Source organism: Moschus berezovskii, chromosome 5 (genome assembly GCF_049115385.1).
Source record: "Moschus berezovskii isolate FMDL1 chromosome 5, NW_MosBer_1.0, whole genome shotgun sequence".
Taxonomy (NCBI): domain Eukaryota; kingdom Metazoa; phylum Chordata; class Mammalia; order Artiodactyla; family Moschidae; genus Moschus; species Moschus berezovskii.
The window spans coordinates 93,222,956-93,234,955 of record NC_142464.1 but is presented as its reverse complement, the minus strand read 5'-3'; the positions used below and the strand labels follow the sequence as shown (position 1 = coordinate 93,234,955).

The 12,000-nt window shown below is 37.2% G+C and overlaps 1 protein-coding gene across 1 annotated transcript in view; it reads left to right on the top strand.

The window, feature by feature from the left end:
• The window catches only part of TMPRSS11D (transmembrane serine protease 11D), a 61,750-nt gene that overhangs the window by 33,003 nt on the left and 16,747 nt on the right, over positions 1–12,000 (top strand). The window contains exon 4 of the mRNA XM_055434572.2: positions 10,693–10,760. Coding sequence (XP_055290547.2) covers positions 10,693–10,760 — 68 coding nt within the window. The remainder of the gene's footprint in view (positions 1–10,692; positions 10,761–12,000) is intronic.

Sequence of the window (12,000 nt, the reverse complement as noted above, 5' to 3'; positions counted from 1 at the left end):
TCAGAAGTGTGTCATAGAAGTATTTAAACATCAATGAAGAAATCTACCATTTTAAGACTGAGTGACTCTGGTCCCATCACTTCATGGGAAATAGATGGGAAAACAGTGGAAACAGTGTCAGACTTTATTTTTTGGGGCTCCAAAATCACTGCAGATGCTGACTGCAGCCATGAAATTAAAAGACTCTTATTCCTTGGAAGGAAAGTTATGACCAACCTAGATAGCATATTAAAAAGCAGAGACATTACTTTGCCAACCAAGATCCGTCTAGTCAAGGCTATGGTTTTTCCCGTGGTCATGTATGAATGTGAGAGTTGGACTGTGAAGAAAGCTATCGCCGAAGAATTGATGCTTTTGAACTGTGGTGTTGGAGAAGACTCTTGAGAGTCCCTTGGACTGCAAGGAGATCCAACCAGTCCATTCTAAAGGAGATCAATCCTGGGTGTTCATTGGAAGGACTGATGCTAAAGCTGAAACTGCAATACTTTAGCCACCTCATGTGACGAGTTGACTCACTGGAAAAGACTCTGATACTGGGAAAGGTTGGGGGTGGGAGGAGAAGGGGATGACAGAGAATGAGATGGCTGGATGGCATCACCAACTCTGTGGACATGAGTTTGAGTGAACTCCGGGAGTTGGTGATAGACAGGGAGGCCTGGCGTGCTGTGATTCATGGGGTCCCGGAGAGTCGGACACGACTGAGTGACTGAACTGAACTGAACTAAAACAGTATTATAGTGTAAAAAGATACAATATTTCATTAAACCACTCTTGTGTTGACAGACGTTTAAACTGTTTCCAGTTTTTCACTATTATATTCAATATTCTGATGACCATTCTTGTTGATACATACTTGCACACCTGAATGATTATATTATTGTGACATATTCCCAGAATTAGAATAATCAGAATATAGGTTTCACATTTATTTCTCTCTAAAGATTTTCAAATTTTTTCTTCAGTTTTAACAAGTATTTTATTTTGGAAGCATTTCAGATTTATAGGAAAGTTGCAAAGATAATATAGAATTCTCATATACATCACACCCAGTTTCCTCTGCGTTTAACACCCTGTTGTTCAGTTGCTAAGTCATGTCCTACTCTTTGTGAACCCACGGACTGCAGTATGTCAGGCTTCCCTGTCCTTCATCATCTCCCAGAGTTTGCTCAAATTCATGTCCCTTGAGTCAAAGATGCTGTCTAACACCTTACAAAATTACATTTATTGCAATTAATGATCTAATGTTAATCAGTTCAGTTCAGTCACTCAGTCATGTCCAACTCTCTGAGACCCCATGGACTGCAGTTTTCCAGGCTTCCCTATCCATCACCAACGCCCAGAGCCTACTCAAACTCATATCCATCTAGTCGCTGATGCCATCCAAACATCTCATTCTGTCATCCCTTTCTCCTCCTGCCTTCAATGCTTCCCAGAATCAGGGTCTTTTCCAACGAGTCAGTTCTTCGCATCAGGTGGCTAAAATGTTGGGAGTTTCAGCATCAGTCCTTCCAATGAATATTCAGGACTGATTTCCTTTAGGATGGACTGGTTGGATCTCCTTGCAGTCCACGGGACTCTCAAGAGTCTTCTCCAACACCACAGTTCAAAAGCATCAATTCTTCAGCACTCAGCTTTCTTTCTAGTTTGACTCTCACATCGATACATGACTACTGGAAAAACGACAGCTTTGACTAGATGGACATTTGTTGACAAAGTAATGTCTCTGCTTTTTAATATACTGTCTAGGTTGGTTGTAGCTTTTTTTCCAAGGAGCAAGTGTCTTTTAAATTCATGGCTGAAGTCACCATCTGCAGTGATTTTGGAGCCCAAAAAAATAAAGTTTGTCACTGTTTCCATTTTTTCCCCATCTATTTGCCACGAAGTGATGGGACCAGATGCCATGATCGTAGTTTTCTGAATGTTGAGTTTTTAGCCAGCTTTTTCACTCTCCTCTTTCACTTTTATCAACAGGCTCTTTAGTTGTTCTTTGCTTTCTGCCATAAGGGTGGTGTTACCTGCATATCTGAGGTTATTGATATTTCTCCAATCTTGTGCTTCATCCAGCCAGGTATTTTTCATGATGTATTCTGCATATTAGTTAAATAAACAGGGTGACAATATACAGCCTTGACGTACTCATTTCCTGATTTTGAACCAGGCTGTTGTTTTAACTGTTCCTTCTTGACCTGCATACAGATTTCTCAGGAGTCAGGTCAGGAGGTCTGGTATTCCCATCTCTTGAAGAATGGCTCAGTGTTTGCTGTGATCCACACAGTCAAAGGCTTTGGAGTAATCAACAAAGCAGACATAGATGTTTTTCTGGAATTCTCTTGCTTTTAATGTATTAACTCTAATGTTAATACATTGTTATTACCCAAATTTCATATTTTATTCAGAATTCCTCTTCTTTTACTTAATGTTCTTTTCTGTTTCCTGATCCCATCCAGGATAGCAAATTAAATAACTGTCATGTCTTTTTAGGCTCTGAAAGTTCCTCAGATTTTCCTTGTTGGTGATAATCTTGACATTGAGGCATACTAGTGAGGTATTTTATAGAAATATCCCACAACTAGGGGTTTTCTGATGTTTTTGCTTATGACTAGACTGGGGCATGGGGATTTAGGGAGGAAAACTATAGAGGAAAAATTTCACTTTCTTTACACTGTATGAAGTAGGGGTACATAATATCAACATGATTTATCACTGTTGACCTTGATCACTTGGCTTAAGTAGTGTTTGTCAGATTTCTATTAATACACTAAAGTTCCTCCCTTTTCCATACTATACTCTTGGAAAGAAAAAAACACTATGTACAGGCCACACCCAAGAAATAGAGTGAAAAGTCATGCTTTGAATATTTAAAGTATATTTGAAATTCTTCTATTTGTCTAGTCTCTCCATGTATTTGTTCAACCATTTGTTTAGATCAATATAGTAGCCTAATCATTTTTAACAATTATTTTAATTAATAGATAGCACTCAAGTGCCCCACCTTACATTCTTACCATCAGTATATAGGTATGCATTCAGTTCAGTTCAGTTGCTCAGTCGTGTACGACTCTTTGCAACCCCATGAATGCAGCACGCCAGGCCTCCTTATCCATCACCAACTCCTGTAGTTTACTCAAACTCATGTCAATTGTGTCGGTGATGCCATCCAACAATCTCATCCTCTGTTTTCCTCTTCTCACACACTGTCAATCTTTCCCAGCAACAGGGTATTTTTCAATGAGTCAGTTCTTCACATAAGGTGGCCAAAGTATTGCAGTTTCAGCTTCAACATCAATCCTTCCGATGAACATTCAGGACTAATTTTCTTTAGGATGGACTGGTTGGATCTCCTTGCAGTCCAAGCGACTCTCAAGAGTCGTCTCCAACACCACAGTTCAAAACATTAATTCTTTGGCAATCAGCTTTCTTCACAGTCCAACTCTCACATCCATACATGACTACTGGAAAAACTTTGACTAGTCGGACATTTGTTGACAAAGTAATCTCTCTGCTTTTTAATATGCTGTCTAGGTTTTTCATAACTTTTCTCCCAAGGAGTAAGCGTCTTTTAATTTCATGGCTGCAATCACCATCTGCAGTGATTTTGGAGCCCAAAAAAATAAAGTCAGCAACTGTTTCCCCATTTATTTGCCATGAGGTGATGGGACAGATGCCATGATCTTTGTTTTCTGAATGTTGAGCTTTAAGCCAACTTTTTCACTCTCCTCTTTCACTTTCATCAAGAGGCTTTTTAATTGTTCTTCGCTTTCTGCCATAAGGGTGGTGTCACCTGCATATCTGAGGTTATTGATATTTCTCCCGGAAATCTTGATTCCAGCTTGTGCTTCTTCCAGCCTGGCATTTTCCATGATGTACTCTGCATATGAGTTAAATAAGCAGGGTAACAATATACAGCTTTGACGTACTCCTTTTCCTATTTGGAACCAGTCTGTTGTTCCATGTCCAGTTCTAACTGTTGCTTCCTGACCTGCAAACAGATTTCTCAAGAGGCAGATCAGGTGGTCTGGTATTCCCATCTCTTTCAGAATTTTCCACAGTTTATTGTGATCCACACAGTCAAAGGCTTTGGCATAGTCAACAAAGAAGAAGTAGATGCCTTTCTGGAACGCTCTTGCTTTTTTATTGATCCAGCGGATGTTGGCAATTTGACCTCTGGTTCTTCTGTCTTTTCTAAAACCAGCTTGAACATCTGGAAGTTTACAGTTCACATATTGCTGAAGCCTGGCTTGGAGAATTTTCAGCATTATTTTACTAGCATGTGCAAAGAGTGCAATTTTGCAGTAGTTTGAACATTCTTTGGCATTGCCTTTCTTTGGGATTGGAATGAAAACTGAACTTTTGCCATCCTGTGGCCACTGCTGAGTTTTCCAAATTTGCTGGCATATTGAGTGCAGCACTTTCACAGCATCATCTTTCAGGATTTGAAATAGCTCAATTGGAATTCCATCACCTCCACTAGTTTTGTTCATAGGGATGCTTCCTAAGGCCCACTTGACTTCACATTCCAGAATGTCTGGCTCTAGGTGAGTGATCACACCATCATGATTATCTGGGTCGTGAAGTTCTTTTTTGTACAGTTCTTCTGTGTATTCTTGCCACCTCTTCTTAATATCTTCTGCTTCTGTTTGGTCCATACCATTTCTGTCCTTTATTGAGCCCATCTTTGCGTGAAATGTTCCCTTGGTATTTCTAATTTTTTTGAAGAGATCTGTAGTCTTTCCCATTCTATTGTTTTCCTCTATATCTTTGCATTGATCGCTGAGGAAGGCTTTCTTATCTTTCCTTGCTATTCTTTGGAACTCTGCATTCAAATGGGTATATCTTTCCTTTTCTCCTTTGCTTTTGGCTTCTCTTCTTTCACAGCTATTTGTAAGGCCTCCTCAGACAACCATTTTGCTTTTTTGCATTTCTTTCTCTTGGGGATGTTTTTAATCCCTGTCTCCTGTACAATGTCACGAACCTCTGTCCATAGTTCACCAGGCATTCTATCAGATCTAGTCCCTTAAATCTATTTCTCACTTCCACTGTGTAATTTTAAGGGATTTGATTTAGGTGTTATCTTAAAGGTCCAGTGGTTTTCCCTACTTTCTTCAATTTAACTCTGAATTTGGTAATATGGTGTTCATGATCTGAGCCACAGTCAGCTCCTGGTCTTGTTTCTGCTGATTGTATACAGCTTCTCCATCTTTGGCTGCAAAGAATATAATCAATATGATTTCGATGTTGACCATCTGGTGATGTTCATGTGTAGAGTCTTCTCTTGTGTTGTTGGAAGAGGATGTTTTCCATGAACAGTGCATTCTCTTTGCAAAAATCTATGAGCCTTTGCCCTGCTTCATTCTGTACTCCAAGGCCAAATTTGCTGTTACTCCAGGGGTTTCTTGACTTCCTACTTTTGCATTTCAGTCCCCTATGATGAAAAGGACATCTTTTTTGGGTATTAGTTCTAGAAGGTCTTGTAGATCTTCATAGAACCATTCAACTTCAGCTTCTTCAGTATTACTGTTCGGGGCATAGACTTGGATTACTGTAATATTGAATGGTTTGCCTTGGAAATGAACAGAGATCATTCTGTCGTTTTTGAGATTGCATCCAAGTACTGCATTTCTGACTCTTTTGTTGACCATGATGGCTACTCCATTTCTTCTAAGGGATTCCTGACCACAGTAGTAGATATAATGGTCATCTGAGTTAAATTCACCCATCCCAGTCCATTTTAGTTCACTGATTCCTAAAATGTTGATGTTGACTCTTCCTATCTCCTGTTTGATGACTTCCAACTGGCCTTGATTCATGGACCCAACATTCCAGGTTCCTATGCAATATTGCTCTTTACAGCATCAGACCTTGTTTCCATCACCAGTCACATCCACAACTGGGTGGGTTTTTTTTGCTTTGGATCTGTCTCTTTATTCTTTCTGGAGTTATTTCTCCACTGATCTCCAGTAGCATATTGGGCACCTACTGACCTGGCAAGTTCATCTTTCAGTGTCCTATCTCTTTGCCTTTTCATACTGTTCACGGGGTTCTCAAGGCAAGAATACTGAAGTGGTTTGCCATTTCCTTCTCCAGTGGACCACATTTTGTCAGAACTCTCCTCCATGACCCATCTGTCTTGGGTGGCCCTACACAACATGGCTCATAGTTTCATTGAATTAGAGAAGACTGTGGTCCATGTGATTAGACTGGTTAGTTTTCTGGGACTGGAGTAGGTATGTTTATTTTCCCAGAGCATTAATACTATACATTGTAATTCTTATTCATTGCTGCTAATCAAACAGAAAGAAGTGATATGTCACTACTATTTTGGTTTGCATTTCTTTGATTTACTAGTAAGATTTAATCTGTCTCCATATATTAAAAGGTCATTTTTACAATTTCATTTGTGCATTTCCTGGTCATGACCTTGCCCACTTTCTTACTGGAGCATTTGTATTTTCATATAAATCTGGAAAAAAATTATTTCCTTGTTAGAACATCAGAATTTGCGTTTTTCATGTGCATATATTTCTCTAACTTGTGATTTGACTTTCAACCCCATTTATAATCTAGGATTTTTTTAATGCCAAATAGATTTCATTTTTTATGAAGCCAAAATTATCAATCCATCTGTAATTTATTTGTAATAAGATATAAATCTAGCTTTTTCCCAAAAAAATAACTAGGTGGTAGAACCAAAAAAGTATATTAAACAGCGTAATGGATTTACTTGTTGTACCACTTTTATCAAACACTAAATTCTCCCTTTATTTTTCTGTATTCCCCTCTTTCACTGACTCATCTGTTCCTGTACCAGTACCAAACTATTTACTGTGGCTTTATAATTGAACATCTGGCAGAGAAAAATTCCCCTTGAAATTCTTTTGACATGTGATTTCCATAGTTAATCTCACTTATTGATACTTCTGTAGAAACACTTTGAATAATACTCTAATATAGTGCTTTATAGTTTATAAAGTACTTTTACATATATCATCTAACCTTCAGTTCATAATAGGTATATTATTTTAAGAAACATGTCAAAGGCCATTCAACTAGAAAGTGCTAGAAAAAAAATTCAAACCAAGGTCTTCTGATTTTGAATATAAGAATCATAGCATTCACCAGTGGTAATTAATATGAGTCACATCATTATTCTTATTCCATAGTCAGTAGTGTTATACTTAATGAGCAGTGGAATAACCTCAGAACTTTCTATTATATCAAATAAGTCACTACTCTTTCCTGGTTCTCAGTTCATTCATTAGTAAAATAAAATCATTTGACTAGATGATTTTAATAATACATCCTAACTCAAAAAGCCCATGATTATGTGATTTTTGCACAAGATACCATGCTTCCCATTCACCTGTTTTTCTCATGCTGCTTCTCTCGCCATTCTTCCTCTGTACCTGTTATAGTCTCATCCTCCTCTACACTGACGTTAAATGTTAGAATTCCCCAACTCTTTGACCTATGCCCTCCTCTTCTCTCACTATTTTCTGTCTCTAGATGATCTCAACCCTGACCAACTTCTACCAACACTTATATACTAATGTCTCATTCTGTCTCCAGCCCAAACTTTTCTTCTGTACCTCAGACCTTTACACCCAACTGCCATTCTAATAGCTCTACTTGGCTCATGTAAAAACACCTCAAATATATTTTGTCTCAAAATCAAACTCATGATCATCCCATGCCACACTAGCCTTCTTCCAATAATTCTATCCCCATTAATTAAAATGCCATTTGTTGTTTTCCAAACCAAAACCCTAAAACTCATCTTTGATATACTGCTCTCTATCATTCCAAATACCCAGTCTATAGGTTTCATCCCCTATTCTTCCCCTCAGATCCATTCATTTCCCTCTATATCTACTACCATCATATCTATCCAAGCCATCACCTCTACAATGAAGTACCAAAATAGCACCATAACTAATGTCTTATTTTGTACCTCAAATTGTTTATCCAGATGCAGCCAGAGAAATTGTTCTCCAATTCCAAATCTGATTTTATTACTCTTTTGTTTAAAACACTTCAGAGACTTCCCATTATTTAAGATAAAGACTGAATGCTTCACACTCTAACAACACTTTCACGGTCTGGTCTTTCCATCACTCTAGCCTCCTTGCTTTCTATGCTACAATCGCCTTGCCCTTTCATTCCTTAAACACAAAGTGTTTGTTCCCACGTAAGGGTTTTTCATGTGCCATTCACTCTACCTGCATAGCTGTTTCCTTCCTCTTCAACCAGCTCACTCTGATTTTTCTTTAAGATCTTAATTAACATGCATGCACAATAATGAACAAGTAAATGAACAGTTAGTTAGGTAGTACAAGAACTGACACTCTTCTATTCCTGGCTACAGCCACACTGCCAGGTAAAGCAATGTCTTAACTAAATCAATATACTTCTTAGAAGAGCAAAAGAGAAAAGAAAACAAAAGCTCCATCAAATTAGGAGGTATTGAAAATGAGATAGTAATTTACCTTTTTGGAATAGCTAACAAGATCTTTTCCCCATCAAGGTGAAAAATATGTAACAGTTGTAGGCATAATATGTATAATGTTTTATCCTTCATATGACTTCATCTGTTAACAGGTTAATGATGGTACTTTGCAAGAATTTACCTCAATAATCCATATCTCACTTCAATTCTTATCAATTATGAATATTACTGAGGTTTAAGGATCCAAGGCTATTCTATATTTCAAAGTTAGTATTGTCAACTAGGAGAGAAACATAAAATAGTTCTTTTTTCATTGTTTACTTAATTTTTGCCTGTTGTAATAAAAGGGCCAATAATACATGTTCCAAAATCAAAGAAGTGTGAAAACAAACTCATCTGACCCATTAAACAAATAAAAATTTTGAAGGGAGGGGAAAAGGACAAAAGGTTGTATATAAACTTCACTGAAAGTAGATGCATAGCCTCTAGGAGTTGCAGCAGCCAACTGTGCACAGATCGATTTTTTAAACACACTTTGATCTGTTCTCCTCTTACAGATGAAGATAATGAGAGGAAGAAAAGCTACAAGATTCATTCAAGTTCCCAGAGCAAGCTAACTTCTCTCCATATACCCTGTGTATATGGAGCATAGCCCTGTGTATACACCTAGCCTACTGTCTTCCTATTCAAACATCTGCTCACTGATTTTCTACCAAGCATTTGATAAGTTCTAATGAAAAAGTCGACAAAATTTTCATGTTCTCTATGAAGTACAGAATCTTATCCATAGGCTTCTTCTTTTATCCTCGTATATGGATATCAGCCAATTAATCAACTTTCTTTATGTTGCTTATTATCTTCACCGAATTACCTCAGTATTTTCCATATAGCAAAAATGTAACAATTAAAGTGGGTTTTTAACCCTTTGGTCAAGTCTAGCCTGTGCTGGTACAATACTAAATCATGAAATATAATTAAAAGAAACATTTACTTAAATTTTAGCAATTCCTTCAGTTTTAGGTCAGTTCTTTCTACTTCTGTTAAAATCAAGTAATATTAAACTTAAATCAGTTTACTAAACTACCTCCTACAATATACCATATAAACAAACACATTAAAATCCATCCTTCTACAAAGTTAACTAGAATATGGCTGACCAAATGGTAGCATCCTATAATTCTAGATCATAGAATTTTGAGTGACTTTTTGCTTTCTTCTTAACACTTATTAGTAATTCTTGAATTTTTTAAAAAGGAAATTATTTTGATAAAACTAAAAACCTCATAATTCTTAAAAATGTTCAAGACTTCTAGAAAGAAAAAAAGTTATCATATTTTCTAACAACTGGTTGGTCCAATATCAGCCTAAAGAAATGGATACTGAAAAAACAAGATTTTTAATATGGTGTGACAGAGATTATGTAAACTTTACAGTCTCGAGAATTGACTTCAAATCCTGGCTTAATATAATATTCAGCATGCTACTTAATTTCCCGATTTGAACTTCTTCACGTTCACCTCAACCTTGGTCCAACCTCACATTATTAGCCAACAGAATCCACTCCACAATATGATGGCTTAGTACGTCTCACCGTGTATCTTGGTAGAACTGTTCCAGTCACAGAATCACTACTAGTTCTCTGTGAAGCTAAACCTTATACCGCAAGAGAACCATCCATGCTGGCACTGAGCAGTGATTCAGGGGGAAGGTTAAAGTTAGGTCAGGAAATAACAACTGATGTTAAAAATAACTTAGGATGTTTAAGCATTAATCAGAAACAATAAGGAAAAGATTGTCCTTTATTTCTCTTCCTCCTTTTCATTAGGCTCTCCACTGCTATTCATTTTAATCTGGTTTTAACCTATTAAGAACCGCTGCTGCAGGATCACAGTGTAAGTTGTATAGTGTTGGGTTGGCTCATGCCCCAGCCTCTTTAGAAACAGCCACAAAATCACATAACATGGGCTCTCACTGAGCAAAATGTCTGCTGTGTTTAGAATGGCTTCTAGTGAAGATGCATCCTGTCCATTATTATCTTTGTGTAATAGATGATGAACAGACACTGCTTGAGAAGGTTTTTAGCCTGTCTAAATCGATCCCAGGTGTTCTGAAGTGGAACTCAACTAAATTGAACTAAAAAAACTCCAGTATATATTCCTCATTAACATAGTCCCATGTATCAGTGTTGAACAGAGGAAGGAGAGAAAGAACTGTAATTACAGAAAGGTTTTTTTTTTCCCTTTCTACAGATTACTAAAACATTCAAAGAGTCAGATTTAAAAAATCAGTTCATCAAAGCTCATGTTGTCAAACTGAGGTAAGTGGAACTACAATATATATATAAGCCTAGATACAAATTGCTTCATTTGACTTTGTTCATAGCATAGATAATGAAAGAAACATTCATACAATGTGTTGCAATGTCATGAAAATAGTATCATGGGCAACTTAAAAAACAATGTCAAATTATCACATATGGTCTATATATCTAGTAATATGAATTACTGTTACTTCAATCCTTCATGGGAAAAGGAAGACAGTTGGGTGACGGTACGGTACCAAGGCTATTTATAAATTCAGGGGATACTATTCACAATGCAGTCTGTGTAAACACTGCCTTGAGATGTGGAATGCTGTGATCCTGGGCATATTCATCCAAGATCAGAATGCTAAACCAGCATCAAAAGTGGCTTTTCAGTTTATATCTCCCTGGAATGTTTTAAAGGATGCTGTGGCCAGATACAGACATGTCTGTGATGAATCAGTAATAGGGGAAGTAGCAGCATGCATATTTATTATTTTCCATTCCTACCTGAATGGAATACAGACCTATTCTTGTGATGTGATGTGATGTGATATCTCTCCCAACTAAAATAGTTACCCTTACTGAAGTGAAAGTAAAAGTGACTGGCCCTACTACAAATGTCTCAAAGGTCCACACTGCTCAGTCCTTAAAATAACATAAAAAAATTCTTCAGAAGAAAGAGAAATTATACTAATTCTTTCTCAAATACTAACACCACAAAAAGATTAATTTTTCTTATTCTTGGTAGAGTCACCTAGTTAAGTACAAGCATGCCACTCTGGTCAGTTTTGCTGAGGAACTCGAGAAGTAAGAAGAATTCATGGGAAGAGTTTGTTTCAAAATGTATTTCAGTCAGTTCAGTGCACATTCACCTCAGTACTTTCTTGAGCAAGTCTCGTACTAGCCACTAGCTGGCAATACTTGTAGAACTGAATCTGTATTTTCCTTTTGTTCACTTCCCACTTACTGCTCAATCCACTGCCCTCTGGCTTCTGATCTCACCACAAAATACTAGTTGTTCTTCCCAAGTTCAACAATGACATTTGAACCACAAATTCCAAAAAAATCGTATCAGTCCTATTCTTGAACCTCTCAACAGAATTTAGCACTGTTGAGCTTTTATTCTTTTTTGAAATAGTGCCATCCCTTGGTTTCCATGACCCTCTACACTCTGATTTTCCTTTCACTTTTCAGTTATTTCTTCTCAGTTTTCTTTGTTAGCTCTTATTCTTTCTTTTTACATTCCTCAAAT